The sequence below is a fragment of the Vanacampus margaritifer genome, chromosome 9 (genome assembly GCF_051991255.1).
Source record: "Vanacampus margaritifer isolate UIUO_Vmar chromosome 9, RoL_Vmar_1.0, whole genome shotgun sequence".
Classification (NCBI taxonomy): Eukaryota; Metazoa; Chordata; class Actinopteri; order Syngnathiformes; family Syngnathidae; genus Vanacampus; species Vanacampus margaritifer.
This window is the reverse complement of record NC_135440.1, coordinates 6955956-6970882: the sequence shown is the minus strand read 5'-3', so window position 1 is coordinate 6970882 and position 14927 is coordinate 6955956. Positions and strand designations below refer to the sequence as shown.

At 38.4% G+C, this 14927-nt stretch overlaps 1 protein-coding gene across 9 annotated transcripts in view; it reads left to right on the top strand.

Annotated features, from left to right (window-relative positions):
- Window positions 1–14927, top strand: part of plecb (plectin b) — a 133083-nt gene that overhangs the window by 76227 nt on the left and 41929 nt on the right. For 4 of the 9 annotated variants that reach the window (XM_077575813.1, XM_077575812.1, XM_077575811.1 and 1 more), the window contains exon 1: window positions 585–1326. The exons of the other annotated variants lie outside the window; for them this stretch is intronic. In XM_077575813.1, coding sequence (XP_077431939.1) covers window positions 585–1326 — 742 coding nt within the window. Of the gene's footprint in view, window positions 1–584; window positions 1327–14927 lie in introns of those variants that run through there. 9 annotated transcript variants of the gene reach the window in all.

The window sequence follows — 14927 nt, the reverse complement described above, 5'->3', positions numbered from 1 at the left end:
AGAAAGTCAAGACTAGTGAGGGTCCTGCTGAGACAATGGTGGAAGACAAAAATATAAAGGACAAGGCCCATGACAAAGACCATATCTTTGAAACAAGCACAATGCCCGAGGGACTATCTTCCAAGGAGACAAATAAGGCTGAGCCAAAATTAAATAATGATAGAATTGATGTCTCTAAACAAATGGCAGTGACACCAGAGGGGGAAACATCTAAACAAACAAAGGCTATTTCTGAAGAGTCACGCTTGCCATTTGGCCAGAATACCGCAGTGCTCCCAGTGGCTCATCGAGAAGTTGCACAACCTAAATGTACTCTGCCTGACACAGACTCAGTTATATGTGAGAAAATTACTGCTGCTAATTTTAAAACATTGACAGAGCCAGTGCAAGAACGTGCTCAGCCTAAAAAAAAACATGTAAAAAGTTTGAATGGAAAACAAAAGGTTGAGACTTCAGTGTCTTCAACCATAAAGATGGAAGCAGAAACACTGCTATCCACTGAAATGACACCTTTGCCTGGGGGCACAGTTAAAGACTGCCCTGTTGTGACCTCTGAACTGAAAAAACATAATGTTTCTCCAAAAATGACTCCTGAAAGAATGTGCATTGAGGAAACCAAACAGGCAGCAGCTGTGCTCGTTCTCGCCCCAGCAGACAAAAGGGAGGTGGAGCCAGAACTGCTCTTTGCAGAAAAAATCAAGCAGGAGGTTCCGAAAGCAAAAACATCCTCCACTGTTAGGGAAGCACCCAAAGCCAGAGAATTAGCGTCAGCAGAGCCAGTGGTAACAGCAGAGGCAGCTGTAGCTCAGGCACGGGCCAACCCCCTTGTCAAGCGAGAGGAGCCTCCCATAGTTGCACAACATTCAGCCACTCGGGCAGCAGAGCGCGGCACAGCAAATAAACTCTCTGTGTCGGAGGCCTTAAAGCAGGAGGAAGAGAAGAAGAGGGACTTGGAAGAGGACACACCCTCTGCCACTGCAACTCCCGCAAGTGTCCAGCCTCACCTGGGGGACACCTTTTTGTCCGAAAGCACAGAAACAGACGAGGGCAACATGAAGAGGAAAATTGTAGTGGTTGAAGAGGTAGTTGAGGTGAAGCAGCTTGTTAGTCCTCAGGCAACTGGGGAGCAGACGAGTCCACAACCTGTGCAGCCTGAGACAGACGAAGAAGAAGATTTGGACTTGGATGTTTTGGAAGAGATTGCCATAGAGAGGGCACTTTTGTCAGGTGCGCCGGGTGTCAGGGTGCATGGAGCCTCACCTGATGCAGACTGGGACCACTCGCTGGAGGACCCAGAGGACAAGACATTCCCTAACTTCATAGAAGGTTTGTGTACCAATTACTCTACTTCCTGTATCGTTCTCTGTGGCATTTTGTCTTGTACATTGATTTGAAGTGCATTTAAAGGAGCACTATGTTACAATGATTACTCTGAGAATATAGACTGTTCTTCATTAAATTTCAAAATTGATTAAAGCACAGAATATTACAGCACGTTAAAGCACAGCCTCTTTCGAGTAAGACCAATTAGCTGTCACTGTTGACTATGACTAGATAGTCTGAATAATACATCGAGGTATGCATGGAATTTAATTATCTGTGTGTTGTGATAAATAAATTGTCTGTTAGACTATTGAAACATGCCAGGGGTATTTTCCAGCCACTGTCAGTTATCACATAGGAGTGATTAAAGATACAAATAAGAATCTGTCCAAACAATCCCTGAGTGTCCCTCTACGGGCAAGTGATGAAACAAACAAAATCCATACTTATAGTTTAAGTGGGGAATTGTGGTTCTGCAGGATAAGAAACTGATCTGCAAATAGTTAATTGAAGTCATTCTCTCTGGGGCCACTCTTCACATGTTTTCCAAATGAGATTCTGCAGACCTGAGGTCACTCCAGCAAGGTGGGGCTGTTTGCTAAGATTTGGCCTTGCCTGGTCCCTGCAGAGATACTTGTGAGCCATAGCCAGATTGAAGTGAAGGAGGTGTGGTGCTTTTGGGAGCCCTTCTCATCCTTTCACTTGCAATAATACTTAAGATATGTCTGTGTACAATGCCTGTGTTTTGGTTCTCCTGTCAGTTTGATTTGTATGAGTGATAGGTTGGATGGCATTCCATTATGCAATAGTATGTGTAAGTTTTGGGAAGTATGCATGCAATGTGATAAGAGCTCTGTAAGGTTACCTCCTTTTTTTTTTTGATTCTGAAAAGGGTCACCCAACTGGTTTTCTGCCCAACAGTTGGATACTATTTGAGTATTGGCACTGAATCGTGTTCTTGTGACTCAGATTATATGGAAATGAAAAGTGAAATGCATGCAATAGTCCAGCTCACGTGACAGTGTAGAGCCCTCTAAGGGTGTAAGAAGTGCTTCACATGGGCGTTGTCTGGTGTGGGTGTGAGTAATAGGCAAAGAGTGAGGGAACGGCTTGCTCATAGCTTTCCAGTTGTATTTGTTTGCTTCAACACGACATGAGATCTGGATCTAATTAGCAGACATGATACAATCTGTGGTTAAAATGTAACAACTCACAGCAAAGTATCAATACTTGCAATTCACCATAAAATGAACGACTCCACCAAATCAAATATACCGGTAGTTCTAAGACTCTTCTTACTTTTGATAAATGTATTTGAAATACTTTATCTTTTGTGGTTTTAGTAGTTGAGCATTTTACGTGTGAAGGGGGCTGAAGAGTTTCTAATTCAATCTGTTAAGTCATTCTGTCAGTATTTTGTGTCCCACTGCTGACATCTGCTGTCCATTCACAAACCACTGTTATCTTTGACTGCTAATGTCAACAAGTTTCGACAGGTGGTTCTCGGTTGTCTGTGTCCTTCTGATTTGACCTTTGATGAGTGTTATACACAGGATGACATTGAAACCATTTTTAGTACTGTGATTATTTGTGGTTGGCTTGTTACATACAGACCTGCCTGTAGATAACGATACCACTGGATGCATGGACTTTCCTGCAGTACGTTTACTTTTTCTTCTTCTAGAATTACTTTTGTATTATGTGCCATTAATGTATGACAAAAAAGTAAGAGTGTGTATAATGTTCTGCTTGTAGCTGCGTAGAGAACACCCATTGAATGGTGAGTGCTGCTCTAAGACTGTGCACATTCCACATTTGAGTCTTGTAGGCATGCTTTGAGAAAGTGTTTCAACTCTGCCCACGCATGGCACAAGTGACAATTGCACTTCAACACAGCACGGACGTGCCACTGAGGTCCTCCTTGTTCTCTACTGAACTGTTGCCCAATGCATACTTGTGTAACCGCTTAAATGAACAATTGTGAAGAAAAAAAATGCTGCAGCTTAGTGCCTTTCATTGTGGTGGTGGATCATATTGGTTCTGTGACAAACTTCACAAATTTAAGTATTTGGATTAAATACCTCACAATGCAGGAACTTTGTAGCTTGCGAATATTTATACCTTCTATATAAATAGCAGTGTTTAAAATTCAATTGACCACTGACAGTACTGAAATTATAATTATTAATATATATATTATTTGGTTAATATATATATATATATATATATATATATATATATATATATATATATATATATATATATATATATATAGAAAGTGCTGTTATTTTGGACTGTTCTTGAAGGTTCGTCTGGGTTTGAAATTACAGTAACTGGATTTAAACTGAGCCAGAGCTGAACGATTTGGGGAAATAATAGAATTGGGATTTTTTTTTGCCCCTCAAAATTGCGTTAGTGATTTAATTTCTATTTTTTTCCAAGGTGCTTTTCTAATTAGTATTTTTCAACAAATGATTATCAAAACAAACTATAGCAGAGCTATAATGGATTATAGGATATTAACATAAGGGCAAATGAAGCATTAATATGAAAGACATTTTATCTACTACAATTGTACGTATAAACTTTCTACAGTAAATACTTTGACATGCAGTTTGGTAAGTGTTCACCAGGAGAACATAATTCTGCCACTCGGTTGTGGTGTAAAACATAACAACATACTATACCGTAAATCAGTAAGACACAAACATAAATGCAGATTACAACAATAAGCAAACAAATCTGTGGATTTGTTTAATGAAACATGACGCAAACGTGGACTGCACTTTTGAATCCCTGAATTTATGGACCGTATATGACCCATATGATCTATAGACCGATACCAAAAAAAAAAAAGTATATAAAAATTCAACCATACCGATCTCCAGTCGGTAACATCACACATGCCAACTTGTAGGGATATGGAAAGTAAGATTAAATCCATTTATGATGTAACTTCTTATTTCAATACGGATAAGTGCTCGCATTAATTACAACTCTGCGATGTCTCATTGATTTAATGAAGAGTAACATATTTCATACTTGTCTGTCTTTGGTTAATGAAACATATGGACAAATGTATCCACTTAAAATTTGACCGCTTGACAACTTTGCACGGTGCTGCCATTTTCAAAGCATTTTACTGAAAGTTGAAACCACCTGGTTCTTGCGTTTTGGAGGCATGTCTGGCACCGTTGAGTGGATTATTGCGGTTGCAGAAGGGGCATCAACTTTGAAAAAGTTCTGATGCTGGAAAAAAAAAAATCTTTAGTGCTCCTCTACTTGCTGTCTATTTCTGAGGTGCCCCTGAGCAAGGCAAGACAGCAAATATGCTCGTAGCTCATTATTGTGGATTGGAACCAGAGAGTTAGAGTTTGAGTCCTGCTACAGAGGATAATTAAATTTAATTAGATTAAATTAAATCAAGTGATAGCCTGCTTTGTGGCTGAGGTGCCCCTGAGCAAGCTAAGACAGCAACTAGGCTTCAGCAATAGAACTGTTAAGTCAGTATCAGCTAAACCCAGGAAACAGAGATCAATAACATGTGGAAATAATTGTGGGTTCAGTCAAAAATGCTTATGACTTTAGTCATGTCCCAGGCTAATGTCAGAGGCTGTGTGAGGCTACTCAGCTCTGTGAATGTTTAAAAAAGCCAAAACTTTTAATTTGGTTTTATATATCTATATTCCATGTCTTCATTATCCCTAGTAGCTTGTATCGTTACCCTTTGACAATGGTGTCGATGGACAAATACTTCCATATGGACACATGCTTAAAATACATGAGTTATGTGTTTTAAACATGAATGCTATGTGGATAAGGCCTTTGTAATGGCGAATATGGAGGTCCATAAAATACATTTTCCACAATCCCTTGTAAAACCCCGAGTTGTTTTTTCCTGTATAGGAGCTTTGATTTCACAAAGTACATCAGGCAAAGTAACTACATTTCAAGTCTGCTCCTCAGATACAGGTTTGAATTGCAAACAAATGAGATGTGTTGACAGCCCCGCAATTCATCATGTCTTGTGCACATCACAAAGCAAACTATATTTAGAGATTGTTTGTGCATTGCTGTAATCCCAGAAGAAATATGGGATTAAAAGAAGTGCTGAAGATGCTGGACTCGTTATTCATTTGTGATCTAAAATTGCAATATTGATGCGTTTGTTTTTTGACCCAAAATATTGGCACTGGAACTGTTTGGTTGTAACATAAAGCATACTGAGCGTGGCTGCCGTAAGTAGAGCTAACCATGTGCAGATAGTTGTCTAGTTGTGCTTTAATGGGATTATTGTCTTTTATCATCATTGGTTGTATGTGATGGGGAGCCGTCTGATTGTGTTTGCGTTCCCATGGGCGAATTTGCCAAATGTCCTACCAAAGTGCTTCCATCAGTTTCTAACTGTGACACTATGTGATCATCTGTCTGTGGCAGATATTAATAGCCCCCTTTCTGCCTGAACATCCAGCCCTCTTAGCCCCTCGCCCCTGCCCTTTTCCCCAGGCTTGGGGTCGTCCCTCCTCCACTGGCCACAGAAGAGCAGGCTGACAGATCCAAGCAGCAGGCGCAGCCTGTCAAAATTCAACACAAGGGAGAACCAAGGCAGTTCCGAGCAAACAAAAAGCAGCCTCTCCTCTCCTGTTCACCCCCCATCAGTCACGTTTAGTTCTTGTGTTCGCCGTCCTCGTCTTCCTCTTCTCTTCTGTATCATCACTTAGATGAAGATCATACCTGGTAGGTCACCAGATTGGGGTTGCTGTGGTGTCTATGTGCCTAGTCTTGTCTCTCCGTCTTGCCTGCTTGTCGAGTTGTGAGCTGTCAGAATTCTTTTGGCAAACACAAGGTGGAAGTCTTGTGATCCCAGCGCTCCCTCGCATATTAACACGAACGCAACAGAGATACACGACACACTGTACTTATACTGTATTCGTGTTGATGTTGCACTAACAGAAACTGGCACCTACTGCAGCACACATTACGTGCCACATTTAAAGGATCGAATTAGGCTTGGCTGCCCTACTGCTTTATTTAATTTGATAGTGTGTCAATGGAGGGCACAGGGCCAAAGCCGCCGCCCACCAACCTAATCAACACCCCTTGCTAGTTTTAGGAACTCTGCTTGTTGCCAACAATAACAAGTTTGGGCAACTTAAAAATGGTGTAAATAATTTCAAATCATTTTAGTTTACTGTGAAATATAGGACAGAGTGTGTGCCTTTATTAAGTTATTAAAATAAGCTTTGTCTCAGTACATCTATTGTACTATATATTATTATTACTATTATTATTATTAGTTAAAATAACGTGAGGGCAAGTTTGTGTCATTCATTACGTGAACCAGATGCACCTATCCACTGCAGCATGTTTAATAAGTATCTTACCTTATTGTGATGTTGTAGGGTTATCATGGGCCAATATTGCTTTTTCTGTGACTCAGTTCTACAGAATTTCACACAGGAAGAAATATGACCAGTCCATCATATGGTCCATAGTTGAAGTCTCAATGGAAAATCTGCAACAGCTTCAATGGAAAAACTGCAACAGCTTCAACTGAAATAGATGTGAATGGTTCAGTAGAGATAACAGCTAAACCTGGATTTACGTGATTACTGCTCAGAATATATTGAATGAGGAGGATTTGGCCTGTGAGCCAGCTGAATAAATGTGAGGCACAAATCAAGATTTCTTTGATTAGTGATTTCAGGGTGGAGAAAACAGCAAGGATTCTTGAACATTGTCTCTTGTGAAAAAAAAAATGCCACACCCATGCCATCTCACTGTTCTATGACCCCCTCCCCCAACCATGAAGGCCCCACCTGTCACCACTAACCTCGTACCCTCATCTACTCTACCTTCTCCTTCTGTTCTAAAAAATGCCTGTAAGACCCTTACTGTGGGTCGCACTCTTCCTACCTGGTAGTGGTGGGACACTTAGATACATTTTGGAGCTTGAGAGAACACAAAAGGTAAGTTAGATGCAAGTTGCAGTAAAATATCTCTTAAGTTGTTTGCAATAGTCAGCATTGAACTTAAAATGTTTAAATGTAAAAGCATTACACAGGTCTTTGTATTTTCTTCTATATTGCCAAACATTTGGTCCAGTACACGCAGGGCGGGGCTGTTGTTAGATTCTTTTCCGACACTCAAATCAGTTTTAGTGTCATATTATGCCTGTAAGATGTAATAGTAATGTCTGCATTTAATTGCAATCACAATAACTAACCCTCGTTGTGATAATGGGAGCTGACTTGATTGGTTTCGTGTTACACAGGCATGTGTGACACTGATAGGATTCCAACAGAACACCCAGTGGCTCTGTTTTACAGCAGAGTTGCAAATGACAGCTTAACAGTGCTTCCCAAACCGGTTTTGTCTTGTTTTCTTCGCACTAAAAACCTGTCTGTGTCTGAGAAACCTGCAAAGGCATTCAATATCCATTCAAAATAAACGACCTGTAGTTAAAGTGAGATTTTAACTATGCCGGCTGAGAGAGGTTTCTCTGATGTAAGCACATTTGTTGTTATCAATCCAAGCAAAGTAATGTGAGTGTGACGAGACGAAAGAGAAAAGTCTTGAGATGTTTAATTAATATGTGACTAAACTCCCATATATAAAAGCAAGGTCCAATTGATTGATCTAGCGTCATCCTTTATCTGATTCACTACATTCATTCATTGAATGCAAATGAAGCAAAATAAAAATAAAAATATGTATAAGATGGATAGATGGATGGATAGATATTGATATATAGATCTTTCTTTAAAATTACCTATTTGGTATCGGCATCAGTGACTACTTATGAGTTATTGGGCTAAAAAAATGGTACCCAATACAGGGATCCCAGGTCTTTGTGGCCATGTATTTATGTATTTATACAGCCATCCATTCTACATGGCGACAGATCTGCCTCTTGTGTAAATTATCATTTATAGCATTCGTGAGCGAGTAATACCAAACCTCTTGGATTTTGTTTACTCGTTCCCTAGCACTGCTTTAGCTAGGATCCTGCGTGTTGTGTTGTGCGTGTCAAAGTGAGAACATGGACATTAACATTCTTCCATGACCCAGGTGGAATGGCGCCATGTAAAAAGGAATGAATAGAGCGGCCTCTGCTGTCGGCTGCAGCAGTGAGTGAGTGAACCCTGGTGAGCCGGTCCCACGTGGTGTTCACTTTGGTAGAGTTTAGCTTAACACAGTACAGTTTGGAACGGCGTGCATTTTCCACCCTGGGGTGTGTCGATATGATAGCAATATTTCTGTCAGCTGTGCAAATATAGTGATATACTACCAGAACGACACAGACACCCACTTGATTTATTCAACAGAGGAATGTTACCTAGTAAACAAAGGAACACACAACAAAAAGGTGTGTCTCGTGTTCTGCCCCATTCCTTTCCTCTTTTTTTTCTCAGAAATGACAATTCTCTCTCGACCAATCAATCGACTGTGTTGTCTAGCTAGCTGGTAATAATTCAATTTCTTCCCTAAGTATATGTCAGTTTCTTTCCTACGTATATGTAAATCACAAATGGCACCAAATAAAATCTTGCCTAGGACAAGCATTAACTGGGAACATCTTAACACATGGTACAATGTTGGGGAGTTGTTCATACCACTTGTGAACCCAACCCCACCACCTATAGGTTTTTCTAAACCAGATCAGTTCGCAACACAGTTGATACACACCAAAATAAGCATGTGACTTCCCTTGTTTACTGATAATTTTTCATTGTCCCTTTGGAATCTTTGCCACAGTTCAGTGTCTCAAGGGAGCAATTTGTTGTTCAGAGCTGTACTGATCATGTGGAAGTCATTGAGTCATTCAACTTAGAGGAATGTTGTGCAATACTAACCCCTGGATGAATTAATTTTCCATATTTTATTTTCCATCAGTAGTACGTTTTATGTTATTCTATTATAGGCTACACATAAGACACATGCCAAACAAACCCTTACTGATTTTTTTGTTTATTTTATTTTTTTGTATACCGGGAATTTCCATCCTAATGTTTTTTAGTTTTTTTTTTGCCCGGCCTCGTTAAAATGTGGTTATATGACTGTCCTGATAGTGCTTTGAAAGAATGCATTTGTCGCATTTGATCTCTCAGTGATGGTAATTGTGAGAAGATTAGACTTTCCTTTGCAGTCCACGTTCAAAGGTTGCTGTTTTGTAAAAAAGAGAGCTATTTTGCTGACTTTCTTAAAAATATTACCTAGGAACTTCTGATTTGTGACCCATCATAAATTAACACATTCTAAAATTGACTAATAGTCACTATAGTGTTTCATTCAAAGGAGATACACATATAGTAGGGCCTGATTTACTAAAATGTTGGCTTGGACTGGCTTGGAGCCAGTCACAAGAAATCACGCAGTATCATCTACATGTATGACATATTCCATCTGTCAACTTGCTCATATCAGCACACTGGGACAATTGATGCCTCTCCCAGAGTAGTTTTCCAGGTTGCTTCCCAAGTTTTATAAAGTAAGTAATGTAAAGCAGGAGGGGCACACACTGTACATTGAATCACAATGCAGTCGAGTTGAATTAAATCAAACAAAACATGTTTTTTATGTGGTTCCAGGCTTCCCCAAAATTTTAACAGTTAATTTCCTCTGAGTAATATTACTTAAAACTTCATTTTGTGCTTGTAGTTCTCTCACAAATGTTCCATAGTGAAAACAATCACAGCTACCTAAAGCGCAAAACCCTCTTGTCCAACAACTCGGTTAGAGTGAGTGCAAACGCAATTCAGCTCCTAATGTTTGAGATCTTAGTAAATCACATGCAACATGCCCACCAACAGTGCTCACAATCTATTAGTGTGAACACAAAATGTAGTGCCCGCTATTTGCGATTTTAGTACATCGGGCTCTAGTTTTTCATTTGTGATTGTTACTCATGATGAGACATGGACAGCAATTGTGGTGATTTATGTGACATGAATTCCATAAATAATTACTTATAAAGGCAAAGCCATTATTCTGAGTGATGATTGTACATAGTATGTAGGCATGGGCAAATACAGATACCAGGTATTTCATACACACTGCCTAATAGAATGAAGGGAAATGAACGTTCAGTGGTGTGTTCCTTTAATCTCTTATCTGTTGTTGTGGCCATAAAAAATAAGTGGGATGGGCAAAAACATCAATTTGAAAGTGGTTCTTTCTTTTTAAGAATCCTCATACCAGGTGGTCTGGCGTGTCTGACATTAGGAAGACTGCTGGTTGGCCTTTGTTCCATTAGGGTCGTAATGGCTAAAAGTTGGAACCTTACAGGAATGACAAACAATCTGAATGAAACGCGCACACCTGGAAACTGGAATAGATATCTACTCAGTAAAATTTGTTGTGTAGGTAAGTTGAATTTGAGACCTAACCAATTGTGTGTGGAGGAGCTTGCTTGAGCTGAGTAAAGCCACAGGACTGTCCCCAGTCTCATAATAATGAGGATTAGACCTTAATTAAAGGTGCATTACGTAATATAAAATGTTAATGTTAAAGATTTTTCTACGTAATATAAAATGTTAATGCTAAAGATTTTTCTACATCATGCATGTTCCACCAATGCCCAGATGATTACAAAGAGCCCTGACTTTTAAACTGTGACTACACCTATCAACTTTTATCTTCCCTTCAGTTTCTTGGAGGTGTTGTGGTGGAGGTTGACGACTTGACGTCATGCTTGTCCCTGCAGATATGTAGTGTGACAGCTAGCATGCTGAGACTTCAAGCAAACTGAAAAAAATAAGTTTTTTCGAGCGCACGTTCTCGCACGCGCACCCGGCATGAGCTTGACACGGGGACTGCAGTTACTCTTTAGACCAAAGGTGGCAGTTGCGAGTAAAAAAAAAAGTGTCAAACACCGCAATGCAACTTTAAGATTCCTATTTTGTTTTATTTTTCCCCCACAAAATTCTGCATATGACTAAAGCTTTCTCTTCTGTGACTATAATAACCTCTAAAACTACCTTGTAGATTTACTCCAAATATTAATTATTCTACCTTCATCATCATACAATATGTGTTAATATTTTCAGATAAAAAAAAAAGCGCTATGTTTAATATCAGATAAAATATGCGGTTAAAATCAGTACTGAATGTTTTATTGAAACAGTATGCTAACTTTTGGATTTGCACATTTCAACTTCAAAATATAGTTTATAGTCCTGTATACTGCGGAGCAAGGAAAGTCTTTAGATACTGCACTTAATTTGTGTTGTTTTAATATTGATGAGTAACTTTTTACATATCACTCTTGCTGCTATACTACTACTACTACATACAGTACATACAATACTAAAGGTTAGTTACATTTGGTTTACCTACCAGTCAGTGAAGAACAGCAATGAGAAAGGAAATGATGCAGTTAAATGATACAATAATGAATGTCAAGGTAACCAATTAAGGATGAGAAAAAGCTTAAAAAGTAAAAAAAAAAAGAAAAAAGAAAAGTCTTGTGATATAAATAACCTTCTAAGATGTTAAATTTCAAGTATTTCAATGAAGGCCTTTAATGGGTTAAAGACTGGCTAGACTTTATTGAAAAGGAATGCACTGTGGTGAGATTTTGCCCTACAGCTGGAGCCAAATTAATTGCAACAATTATATGTAATCTGAGTATCTCATGCAAATCACAACAAGCACAACATACACAATCATCAGAATTGAAAACAAAGTTGAGATATATATGAATATTTATGGAAGTAGCTGACTTAAACCCAATAGATATTCCTTTTTTATGTCAATTTCTTCGTCAGTGAATAATGACTGTATACTGAAAACAATTAGTTGTATCTTTTACAACGTCACTCTAATAGTATATTGGTGAAATAAATAAAGCAGTACAAATCTAGGTAAATTACTAAAGATTTCAATGAGTATTCCTGTTACTTTCTGGAACGTGTTGGTGTTTGTGGCTGTACTATCGTAATCTAGTGGCTGAAATGTAGTTTTGTTTTCTTTTTTGTTTCTAAAAAGTATTATTTGACTATCTATGGCAAAGCTGTCAGACATGAAACCATCTGCGACAAAGAATATACTAATGACTCAATGACAGTAATGTCAATTGATGATTACAGTCGTCATAGAAACATTCTCAAGTGCCCCATTTTTCAACATTATTTGGATTTAAAGAAATACCACACAAGTTTGTGCAGCAGCCTTTATTTTTTATTTATTTTTTGTTAACTGATGACACGTTTAAGCTAAGTAAGATATTTGGCATATTTTGTCTTCATTTTAATTAAATATATCAGTGTTGTTATTATCAATATTCTGAAGGTTTGCTAACCCTGAATGTCTTAACACAAAAAAGAAAAGATTTCTATGATCTTGAAGGCCAAATCAAATAATGCCGCCTTTAGAAAATTGAGTAATAATAAACTAAGAAGAGAGACATGTTTCCAAAATCTTTTGTTAAGTGATAAATGCATCTGCATCTTTTTTTGTCAGATTAACTGAGAAACATCAGAAACAAACATTAGGGGGGAAACCCCCAAACATCCCCTTGGCTAAGGCAATGTAACAGAAGTCTTCGAAACAAACAAATCTTTTTGACAGCTTCATGTAATATTTGTTTTAATTTGTGTTGCTGGTGCAGTTTTATTGGTTAGAAGTTTGGCATTTGTAAAGAAGTTGTATAAACAAATACATATTAAAAGTTGTTCTACCTCAATTCATTTGGATGAAAACATGACAATCTCATTTTACTTTCAAGAGATATTTGATGCTCTGACCTGCAGAGGGAGACACTCGATGCTGCTTTAAAGCCAGTGCAAGCACACCACCTTCAGCTCTGCACACCACCAGGTTGTCTGCCGATCCAAGCTAAATAGATCAGTTTTAACGATTGACGTGATGGCCAGCCTGACACTTGGTGGCTTTCCAGGCTTCTGCAACTCAAAGCAGAGCTATTTTAAAACTCAGCTGTTGTGTCTTATCTAGAAGCTTGTTGAGTTAAATACGTTTTTCAGATGTTTGACGGTTGTTACACTGAATTCAGACATCTCACTCTGATATCTGCCATCCGCTTGGAGTGTTAAATGGATGATAATGCGACACCCCATCATAGTCCAGTGTCAACAGAAAGGTGGATTTGTTAAAAAAAAACAAAAAACATTGCATTTGATCTTACTCGATTGTTGCAGGTGTACCTGAAGATATGCATATACTTTATAGGTTTGTCATCTGGGACACTATGAAAATAATATATTCTTAAGGAAAATTAATACAATTACATTTGCAATGAAGAGTTTTGATAACCATTTTTAACAGCAGTCATTTTGGCATTATAGAAAGGTTATTTAAAACAACAAATACAACCATCAAAATTAAGGGAAAAAAAGATGAACGAAATTTGTCAAAATACATTTTAGAAGAGTGGCGCATGGACTAGGAAGAAGCCATTGAAGTTTTGGGAGAATATGGATAATGTTAAGGAGTTATTTTCATCTGTTCAACCGTTAAGCCCCAGGAATCCCAGTGGCAAAAATCGTCTTTCATTGAGAGTCTTCCCCAACTGATTATCTCATGTTACATTAAAACTCTCAGGAGGAGGCTCAACTTGCATGGCTGGTACATGTTTTACAATCAAAAGGTGGGTTATGCAGAGGATTGCAGAATTAGGATCTGGTATGTGATGTGATCGATGTGCCAGCTGTCTAGTCCTGCTTTTCTTTTTCCAAAATTCTCCTCCTCTTCTTAGAAAGATAACTCTGTAATGTAATCCCTAGGGTGTGTTTAGGTCACTCCTACTTTTATCAACATTCCTTTTCTATGGGCTGGGGTGTGGTTGGCCAGATAATGCAATATTACATACACACCTACCTGAATGGACTAGTGAAGACATGCCGTTATGGAAGAAATTCGAGCCAAGCAATAAGTGTAACCTAATACTTTGACGTCAGTCTTCTGCAGCCCTCACAAAGAATCTCTTTGGGAAACTTCAAATACATTTGTTATTTTCACAAGCCATAATGAAATTTATTTGTTCCGGATTCAAAGCCCGGATAGTAATGGTAGAATGAATACAATGTACATTTTATAGATGTATGGCTGCATATGTTGGAATATCCTTAATCAATGTTAGGCATAAGCAAGCACTGATACAGTGACGGTATCTGACCGATACCGACCTTATTTCATGGTATTGTACTCATGACGGCAGCAGACACCAGTATGAGCAACCCTCTTGTGGCTGTTTTACGATCAGGAACTATAAATTAGAATAAGTTTATGCATTTTTAAAGAAAATGCTGAATAACTATATTTGACTATATAGTTATTTCTGTAAAATTATTTGTCATTGTTTTTTGATGTGGAAATTTAATGTACAATATCTTAAGTTTTTATGTATGTTTTAAGCAGTTGTTTTTTAATGTTTAATGTTGCTTCTGGCAGTCCCTAAAACAAGGCGGAAGCTTAGAGGTGACAGAACATTCGCGACTGCTGCACCCAAGCTGTGGAAATAGTTACCTTTAAGTGTTAGACAGGCCTCCTCGCTCCCGGTCGTTAATGTCATTTTTAAAGCACATTACTTTTCTCTGGCCTTTTACACACAGGAACTAATCTTGTATGGCTTTTACAAACAGCAA